Source organism: Sinocyclocheilus anshuiensis, unplaced genomic scaffold, assembly GCF_001515605.1.
Source record: "Sinocyclocheilus anshuiensis isolate Anshui unplaced genomic scaffold, SAMN03320099.WGS_v1.1 scaffold931, whole genome shotgun sequence".
Lineage (NCBI taxonomy): Eukaryota > Metazoa > Chordata > Actinopteri > Cypriniformes > Cyprinidae > Sinocyclocheilus > Sinocyclocheilus anshuiensis.
In genome coordinates, this window is record NW_015544187.1 from 104,226 (window position 1) to 114,651 (window position 10,426).

At 39.4% G+C, this 10,426-nt stretch overlaps 2 protein-coding genes across 2 annotated transcripts in view; one reads left to right on the plus strand and one right to left on the minus strand.

The window, feature by feature from the left end:
* Positions 1-672, minus strand: part of LOC107696492 (homeobox protein TGIF1-like) — a 12,591-nt gene extending 11,919 nt beyond the window's left edge. Inside the window, exon 1 of the mRNA XM_016496845.1 lies at positions 217-672. Within this exon, the coding sequence (XP_016352331.1) occupies positions 217-232 (16 nt within the window). The 5' untranslated portion in view covers positions 233-672. The remainder of the gene's footprint in view (positions 1-216) is intronic.
* A 2,885-nt stretch (positions 673-3,557) lies between these two features.
* On the plus strand, positions 3,558-5,947 carry LOC107696493 (OTU domain-containing protein 1-like). Its single transcript, XM_016496846.1, has one exon. It carries the CDS (start codon positions 4,141-4,143, stop codon positions 5,443-5,445), a length of 1,305 nt encoding a protein of 434 aa, XP_016352332.1. The 5' UTR covers positions 3,558-4,140; the 3' UTR covers positions 5,446-5,947.
* The last annotated feature ends 4,479 nt before the right edge of the window (positions 5,948-10,426 follow it).

The following is a 10,426-nucleotide window of genomic DNA, read 5'->3' on the forward strand; positions in this document are numbered from 1 at the left end:
AAAAAACACGCGTGTTAATAACGCGAATCGGCTCGTTGTGACAGCCCGCCAGCACATGGTGAGAAAAAAGGCTGTTTTGTCTGCAGCAGAAAACAATAGCAGTATGCCAGACATTTTCTGTTCAACCATCATCGACAAGTTCCATCCAGTCGTTACAATCACCGATAAAAATATAACATATATCGCCGCTATCCCCCATATCGAGAAGATACATACCCTTTTTGGTCTTCATGTCCGTCAAAATTCCCCTTTTCACGTTGGCAACAACGAGGTCGATTCTTCCTCGCTTTAATCACACACAACTGTATTATTCCAGATTGTTGCAAAGTATCGAGCGAAATATGTCTTTTTGTCGAGGAATCGCCGCGGAGCGCGTTTTTCATTTGTCGGAGACGCAACACATTGTCGGGTACCTGGGACAGGCAGCGCGTCTCATTCAGTGTGTTTGATGTGGAAACTGGGTGACAGCTATCTTTGACAGCTGCGTGACTCAACGCGGTTAGAACCTCCCCCTCCGAGGGCAAGAGGGAAAAATCTGACATCAGACATACAAAAAGGATAAAAAGAGACAGAAAAGGGGCTTTTTGACAAACCGATCCGAATCTTAAACGTATGTACAGAAAGATCCAGCGCGCGGAATGTGTTGTTTTGACGTGTTTTGGACGTAGAATTGGATCTAGTTCCTGCACATTTCCCTTTAATGACTGCGGCAGAGAGACAGGAAGCTGGTTTATTATGAATGTAGGTTAACATTACCAAGAGGCAGACACATGGCAGGGATATATTTGGGACTGCGTTCATCAGCATACTTCGTTTTGGCGCCCTACTCCAAAACAACATTTTTAATGGCGTTGTTTTTCTTTCATTGAGATGCTTGGATGTTACTTGTTTATGTCTAACTGTTACTGCAGGATAGTGTTGATGTGTTATCAGGTGCAATGCGTCATTTATTTCAGGTGACAGATGTCCATGATGCTGTTGCAAACCTGAAAGCCAGTAGGGATTGAATTCGAATGTAATCATTTTGATTCCCATTCTTCTTAACGATTACTGGATTAATGATTCTTTTCGAGCGTTTGGAGAATATTTGGAAATAAATGCTGGTCTTATTAGTCTTAAATGATGACATCATTTCAAATTTAAAAGAACAACAACACAGTTTACCACATTTTTTGCAAAACGTGTTTACCTTTTAATTGACTTCTTTCAGAGTTACGAGTTTTGAGTAGGCCTACCCATAACATACGTTTTTTTTTTTTATTTGTTACTAAAGAAATAATAATTCACTGTCAAATGTGTGAGTCAGATTTATTCAATAAAGTATTTTGATTCATTATAAAGAGTCAGTCATTTGATTAATTTGACCGGGAACGTTGAATCTGTGGGAATCACTAAAAAGAGCCGACTCATGAGAGTCATTGGTTCGAAAACCTGACTACTCTGGTGGCGCTGTACATGTTTTTGATTAATTCAAAAGAACCGACTCAAAAGAGTCATTTGTCCGGGATTCGGGACTACACTGGCACTTTAGATTTAATAGCGATGCTGCACTGCTGATTAGTAGTGGGGGAAAAAACACCGTCATAAAGTGTTGCGTTCCGAGTGTTCTAGAATCTCTAAATAAATCGAACGCCATTAACACATTTACAAAATGGAAGAGGTTCTGAATAAGTAGTTCTCGGTTCCACTCCATTTGTAAACCGTGCGTGATGCTTCCTGTTGGCGCAGCCCTGCGTGATACCCAGTTGACCGTTGGGATTAAATGGCTGTAAAGCAAGAAACGCTTGTTTCTTCAGCTGTCCTGGTGACGCGTCCCTAATTCAAATCAAAGCAGTCTCAGAATTCTTAACGCTGATTATCTCTCGCGCGTATGGAGTACTATTTATCTGTTGTTCCAGTTAAACCATAAACCAAATCAGTTAAGAATTTTGTGTCAGATCGTGTTCACATGCACATGTTAGTGTATCCATTACCCACCTTAGCCTATTAGATATGTGTCAAAACATATGATTCAGACACAGACCTTTAAAACCAAACGTGATCTACTTGTCAAAACACGGAAACACATGGTGGTAAAGGCTTTAGAAAGCTGGATTTGGAGTGTGGATATAGGTCAGGTCGTTGACTCTTCCATACGAGGCGTGCATGCGTCATTCGTCTGGCTGGCCTTAATTCTCAATTTACTGCTGATGATAAGAGCACAGGTTATTCGGACTACACACGCGTAAACAATAGCCCATGTCTACAACAATCGGATATAACAAAAATCTTAACATCGCATCGTCCTTATTAAAGGAAATAAATAAAATTCGGCGAGGTAATGTCTTTATGTTGATTGGCTCTGCAATGGATGTGAGAAAACGTGATGATTCACGATTTCTCATAAGCCTGACACAGCTCACTTTAGATTGTGTAACATTTATCGCAGTCAAAAAGGCGTGTCGCTGTTATCCGATTCCGAATCCGATAAACAGAGACCAATCGCTCCCCCTGGTGTTACATCGCGCAGCTGCAGACGTTCTACACAAAGGCGTCGTTGAAGCATTTGGCTGCCGCCCATTGGTAAAAAGTCGTGTCTTCATTTTATTCAGATAAAATGGAAATTCGATATATTTTGATTTCAGTTGAAATAAAGAATTCACAAGAAAGAAAGAAAAAAAAAGAAATATGTAACCCCTGTTATTTTGTTTACTTACACTCGCATTTATGCATTATATAAAATAGGCAGTGTATATAGTGATCTATTTTAGAAGATGTAGAAGGACATGATATATTTTCCCTTTCAATAAAACAAACATAAAGAGCCATGTCCACTTCCAGTTTAGTTTATGGAAACATGTGCCAGTACAGTGAAACAGAACACAGTGGAACTATGTATGAGATTTATGTGGAAGCTATTTAAAACTCATGTCGTTTCAACTGACCTTCAATTTAATCGTGATCTGCCCAGTGTCGTCATTTCCTCTGTATGTAATCATCTTTAGATAGACATACAGAGATAGATAGATAGATAGATAGATAGATAGACATACAGAGATAGATAGATAGACATACAGATATAGATAGATAGACATACAGATATAGATAGATAGACATACAGATATAGATAGATAGACATACAGATATAGATAGATAGACATACAGATATAGATAGATAGACATACAGATATAGATAGATAGACATACAGATATAGATAGATAGACATACAGATATAGATAGATATACATACAGATATAGATAGATAGATAGATAGACATACAGGTATAGATAGATAGATAGATAGATAGATTTATTGATTGATAGATAGATAGATAGATGAACCACTAAGGGACTATGAAATGACTAACTCACAGAACAGATGCAGTAAAAGGGTGCTGAGACTCTCCTTGCTGAATATGATGTCATGAGGGATGAGGTCATGAGTCAGAATGTTCAGGAACTCTGGGATCAGTGGATTAGGTGTGTGTAGCAAAACACAATTCTGAAACTCCTAGTGTCAAATGGGAGTTTAAAACCATATAAGGGGAAACAAAAGGAGACTACAACGAGCAAATGATTTGCGTGTCTTATTGGATTGAAGCTTTGGTTTGATGTCGCGTCGATCTGACGTAAATTTCCTAGAAAAGTATTTAATGTGCTTAAAGCGATTTATAGCCAACTCTTCCTGATAAAGTAGGACCAATGAAGTTTTGTGTGAGGCGGGACTTCCTCGCTGTTGAGAAGCAGTGTGGTCCGCAGAGCTGTATGGGAACCCGCGGCCTCCTGGCAAACTGCACGCATTCCAATCTGGCGACGCCGCCCTGACGCGCGCGCTAGCGTAAACACGGACAGAAGCGAGAGAAACGCCGAGAGTCCCAGTGACACATCACATCTTTAGCATTCCCGCGAGCTGCAGGTCGTCTCCTCGGCTCGGGCGGTGTGTCAGAGACCGGGGGGTCCGGTTACCAGTGCTCGGGCTAAAATTAGGGTTGCTTTGGGGCTGACGCAAGAAAACTCCGTAGCAGCGGGGAACGAGGATCCATGGAAACACGCCCTACACATTCATTGCTATTGATGACAGAGAGTATTTTTGGACTGTGTTGTCATCATTTGGTAACAACGAGGCCTAAGGCGTATTGTATAAAGGGAGGACGTTGAAAATGCACTTGTACAGCAGCGCGTTAACACACTACCCCGGCTCCTCTCGAAAAGTTTCCGTAACTCTCACCAGTGTCGCCAATAACGTAACAGCTACAAGTTCCAGCTCTTTGGAGGTGGTTGGAAACGCCGTTAACGGAAGCGCCACAGAAGCACACACGGAATATTTGTCCCGAAGGGAACAGACTGACGCGAACATGCCTGCTTTTTCATGTTATGAGGCCACCTCGATGAGGCCGGTTTTCTACACTTCTACCGCGGAGATTATCATCACGCGACCGGATGGTGTGGAGAGATTTGTGCCCGTTAACATCGCGAAGGAGTCGCGCACAAACCGTAGACCTCTGGAGACGCACTACAACCGAGTTTCTTACGCAGTCAACGGAGATGATCGTCACCACTCTGCTTCTGTCTTAGATTTATATCCCAGAAGAGACGTTTTGGGGGATGACAACGATGAGATAAGTGAGAAAAATTCAATTCACTGCAATAGGTTTTTTGAAAATGACAGTTACAGCGTTTGTGAGAGGAGACTCGAGCCATGTTTGCAAAGTGATGCCACACCCTCCAGAATTGTTGGAACTGTACAAAACCCCTCATCTGATTCATATGAAGGTCTTAAAGATACAGAAAGGCAGGAAAGTGTTGAAGATGATAATCCAGTCTTTGAGCTGCACATCCTTCAGGAGCCCACTGCGACACCCAACAAAAGCGATGTTGATAACAAGGTTACCCGTTACCTGGCCGAAGTGGAGAAACAGAACAAATACCTCCACGAAAGGCAGAAATACCGCTTTCACATCATCCCAGATGGGAACTGCCTGTACCGGGCTGTTTCCAAGGCGGCTTATGGAGACCAGTCAATGCACAAGGAGCTGAGAGAGCAAACCATGCACCACATCGCCGACCACCTGGAGGAGTTCAACCCCATAATTGAAGGCGACGTTGGGGAGTTTCTGATCAATGCGGCGCAGGACGGCGCATGGGCTGGCTATCCGGAGCTGTTGGCCATGAGTCAGATGCTGAATGTGAATATCTACTTGACCACAGGGGGTAGCGTAGAAAGCCCAACGGTATCAACCATGGTGCACTACCTGGGTGAAGAGGACTTGTCTAAACCGGCTATATGGTTGAGCTGGCTCAGTAACGGTCATTATGATGTGCTGCTGGACAGCAGCCAGCCAAACCCGGAGTATGATGACTGGTGCCGTCACACCCAGGTACAGCGTAAAAGGGACGAGGAGTTGGCCAAGTCCATGGCGGCATCGCTTTCCAAAATGTACATTGAGCAGAATGGCCTGCACTGAAACCGACAGACTCAATCAGAGAATGTACCTGGGAACACTGTAACTCATTCTAATGTTTCCAAATGGATTGCACTTTGATTCCTCAAGCGATTAAATATTGCCTTAATTTATTACATTTCTATCCTTGTGTGTCTTCATTTTTCCATAAATGTGTTGAAGTGCAGTGCACAAGATGATTTGTGGTGCGATATGTAAAATAAGGACTGTTTGGATCTGAGCGAATGTTTCTTAGCTTTGTCTACAGAATTGTAAGTCTTGTATGTATATTTTTTTCCTATATAGTTTTGTAATCTCTGTTGTGCAGAACTGTTCATCCACCTGAATGGAATGTCACACTTAAACAAACATTTCCAGCAGTTCTTGTTAATGTTTATGTGTGAATGTGTTTTCTTTTTAGTCCATTACCTGCACTGTTGTGTTATATACTAAACTGATGGTTCTTTCATGTTCAAGTGCCTGAAATCTATTTTGCAAATATGTATTTTTGAATAAATTCTTTTGAAGCCGTTTTATTTAGAATTTTTATATTTTCTGTTTTTGTTTAGGTTTTAGTTTTGGTTAAGTTTTAGTAATTTTGTTTTATGTTATTTTATATCTAGACTCCTTTTTTTAATTAATAGGAAATGGTAAGCGGGCAGCTTCACTATTGATCCAGAGGGTCAAAGTATTATTTATTTTAAGAGTTTCACCTGTTTTCCTTCTTTCTTTTTCTCACTTTTCTTTAAAAAGACAATTTCATGGGTATTACTCACTTTTCCACCAGTTATTTTAGTTTCAATTTAGTATACTACTATCACTAAGACGCTAGTATAGTTTTTTTAATATATATTTTGAATTAGTTTTGCAATTTTAATTTTAGTTCAATTCTGTTATTAGTTTTTTTTAAATACTATTTTTTCAATTTTGTTAATAGTAACAAAATATTTTATTTTAGTAACGAAACTGTTTTTAATGGTTTTAGTTTCAGTCAACTATATAATAGTTGACCCTGTTGTCCACATAAGAGTGTTGATTTAAATATAAAACTATAAAAAGACTGCATTAGGCGCAGATACAGATTTTACCCATGAAAGAATCGCATCTTCTTCCCTAATAGGCAATTCTGAGATATTATCTATAGCTATTTAGATTTTGTGCTAGTTCCTGTGTCAGACACTAGATGGCAGTATAAGACAGGGCGCTCTATGATAGATTAGAGCCTCAGAAATCATGCAGCTTTTTATGCAGACCATAGTGCGTCGTTTGGATCATGCGACAGTACACATGAATAAACCTCGAGACTATGACACATGACACTGTGTGCGAGATGGAGCGTGTTTTCATCATATGATAGTGTATAGTTACCAGTCAGTCCAACTAATCATACCACTATTTTCAATAGTTTTTATGTCGTGCATTCTGCATCTATACTGCAAAAGGTCAAACACTGTGACATTTTGTCAGTTAAACTTCCATGGTTATTGCTTATATAATAGCCTAATATACGATCATAATAGCTATCGGTAGGTTGATGAAACCACATTGTTTTAAATGTGTGGCAAAATATGCAAAAATAAGATTAGGCTACACCGCAAAATCTCTCTTAAAGAACAATCTGCTTTAAATTGGAATGATGTAGGCTAATTCTGCGGTCATGTGGACTTTAAGTTCCTTTCTTATTTATTTATTTACTTTTTGGGCTGAAAACCGCTTCGCTCTCTCTCTCTCTCTCTCTCTCTCTCTCTCTCTCTCTCTCTCTCCTCTCTCATGAACGAGCCAGACGGAAGCGGGAAATAAGCGAAAGTTTTGCGGATTTCTGACCAGGGTCGAGCAGACTGGAGAGGTGCAGAAGATGTCCGGACACCGGGTCCAGTTCGCGGATCTTCCTTCCACCAGCGAGCGCAAAGCCAGCCCGAAAATGAGCAGTAAGATTTCGGAGTTTCTGGTTCCTCCGGCTGTGCCTCAAAAGCAAGTATGCTGCCTACCTAGACTGCATCATATACGTGTTTAGAGTGTTTGCATGTTCGCTCAGTGTCTCCCGATGCCCAAAAATACTGTCTAGGTAGGCAGCACACTTGGTTTTAACGCATAGCCAAAGAGTTTGAAGTTTAGAGAAGAGTGGGGTAAGCTGTGCCACTTTTTACTTAAGTTGGTCTCGAGGCAAAAAGAAATACGATATTAGAATGTTGTGTTATGAAATTAAAAATATAAAGGCCAATGAAATTATGAATTATTTTTTAAAAAGAGGTCCAGTGGCACAACTTGCCCCACAGCAGGGGTAAACTGTCATGTCAAAGGAAACACTTGGTAATTATGTAAATGATTTACAGTAAAAATGTGAACATTTACTATAAAAATATGAACATTCCAAAACCTTATTTTGCCTCTATTTAATTTTTTATTTTTTTGCATTTTCATAAATCAGCCAGGATAACCTTTAATATTCAGAATATTTGAATATAGTGATTTCTTTTGTAGGCTATTTGAACTTCATGTATTTGGAGGCGCAGTTCAGTATCACTATCTATTAGCTGAACCAATGGCACAGCTTACCATGCTGCATTTGACACACTTTACCCCACCAACAACTAAAATGCTTCATTGTTTAAAAAATGCATACTTTTTTTTACAGTGTTTGGCTTGTTTGTAGTTTGTTAAATTAAGGGGGTGACACAACTTGCCCATGCAGTGACAAATCTTACTCCACTGTTACCTACTGATTTTGATCTTTGCTGATGTGCGCTTCCAGTGACAGCAGTGGCTTTCTGCTGAATGAAGCTTATCAGAAAACTTGAACAAGAACAGCTGTTTCATAACTCATCACGGTCTCGTAACCTTTAAAACCCTGTGAACATTTAAGTCGTTCTTGCTTATGTTGCTACATTTTCTGCTGTTGTAATTTCTGCTCTAATGTAAGGCATTTGTCTATGACATTGCTATATGTGTGTACATATGAAATGCTATTCTTGATTAAATGTCATGGCTAAAGTAATACCAGTCAAACAAATGGGATTCCTTTCATAATTTGGAACCAATTCTAAAAGATCGTCAAAGAATCAAATAAGATCCTATTGGATAAACTCAATTTTATACTCAATTTATTTGGTTAATTTCATACAACTTAAGTTCATCCAGTTGGACCTTATTTGAGTCTTAGCAGATTCCTATTTGATTCCTTTAAATTGGTTCCAAATTATGATTTAATTAGCATTTCCGTTAATTCCTTTAGGATTTCGAAAACATTCCTTTCAAACATTACTTTGAACATGTTACTGGATAGAAATTTAGATTTAGACATCTAATTTATGATCTTGTGTGTACAAAATGTCAGGAATCGAGGGCATTTAATAAATTCAAACTATCCCTTAGTGGCCTAAAGAATCTTGGAAGAACTCTTTCACTGTGCTCTGTCTGTTATTTGATTCATGGCTATTTCTAATCAGAACATGTGAAATGACTTTGAATGGCTTTGATGAGTCCTGTACACTACAATTCAGTGCCTCCTGGACTTTCAGACTTGACGAGAGAGTGGAGGTAGTGGAGAAAGATATAAAAAAGAGCAATGTAACAGCCCGAGAGCTGTAATATTAAAAAGTTCTTGCTCATTCTCTCTCTTTCACTTTCTCTCTGGGTGCAAACCAGAGAAAAAAAATCCCCCCACCCACCCATCTGAGAAGAAGCAGACTATTCAAGACTACTGGAGGACTGCAAGCTCCGCTTAGTGAAATCCAAAGTGTCGTAAGGACAGGAAGTGTTTGTCAGGGCTGCAGTGCTGCTCAGATAGAAGAGGCTGTTTGGAAAACAGAGTGAAGTGGGTCATTGAAGGTAGTGAGCCTTTAAGACGCTGAAGACAACTTTAGACTTAAGTTGTGTCATAAATTATGTATTAAACACTGTGTACTCGACCAATCTAGTATTAATAAGTAGCCTACTAAAGTGCTTCTCAATTCCAGTCCTCGCGACACTCCGCTCTGCAATTTTTGTACGTTTCTCTTACCACTTCAGACGTTTGTTTTATTCAACCGTAAGTGCCCTGCAAAGTTGACATCACAGGATATTCCGCCATGATTCCAGTTCGAAGGGACTGTATATGTTTCATTCAAAGGGCATTAAAGTGCGCAAGACTTGAATTTAAATTGTATTTATTTACAAAGCTATATGTCACACTTCTCTAGTAAGTTTCATCTTACTAGCACAGAGAGAGCAGTGAACACTGTGTAGGGACCGTGTCAATCGGAACACAGTTCATTCATGGAGCAATATACTAGCGAGCTGGTGAATTGAATCAGGTGTGTTAAACAAGAGAGACATGCAAAATATGCAGAGCGGAGCAAGGGTCGCCAGGACTGGAATTGAGAACCACTGGCCTACTATATCCTATGTACTTGACCATCTCGTATGAAATATAAAATGTTTGTATTGGCTCAAATTGAATGCTAACATTGCTAAAAAAAAAAAAAAAAATGCTAAAACGTTTTTTAATTATTATTATTTATTTAAGGGAAAGTTTGGTGTTGCGCCAAGTTTAGCATGTAGCTAACCTGGGGTGTGTTTCCCAAAAACATACTTAGCCAACAATGGTCACAAGATCATAACCAACATAGTTCAATGATTTGGTGTTTCCCGACTCCATGGTTTCAACGAACATTTGCAAACAGCATATAATAATAATAGCAATAATCTGACATTAATTTGATCACAAATTATTTAATTAGCAGAAGTTATCACTCCATCACTTGCTTAATGTCATTATTGACAGTTTCGATAAATGGGTGTGCGACAAAGTTCCTATATTTACAGGAAACAGCTTAGCTAGCTAGTTTCTCCAACAATGCATCTTACTACAATTGTTAAGCAGCGAATTACATTGTTGTTTGGGCAAAGCACCCCTGCACTATTATGACCTACCTACCTTCAATTCAGTGATGCCAATATGTTATTGATCTTATTGTGAGCAATTCATTTGAGCATATATATATATATATATATATATATATATATT

Excerpts from the sequence above, each read along its gene's own strand:
- LOC107696493 (XM_016496846.1), top strand. The coding sequence starts at position 4,141 with ATGCACTTGTACAGCAGCGCGTTAACACACTACCCCGGCTCCTCTCGA.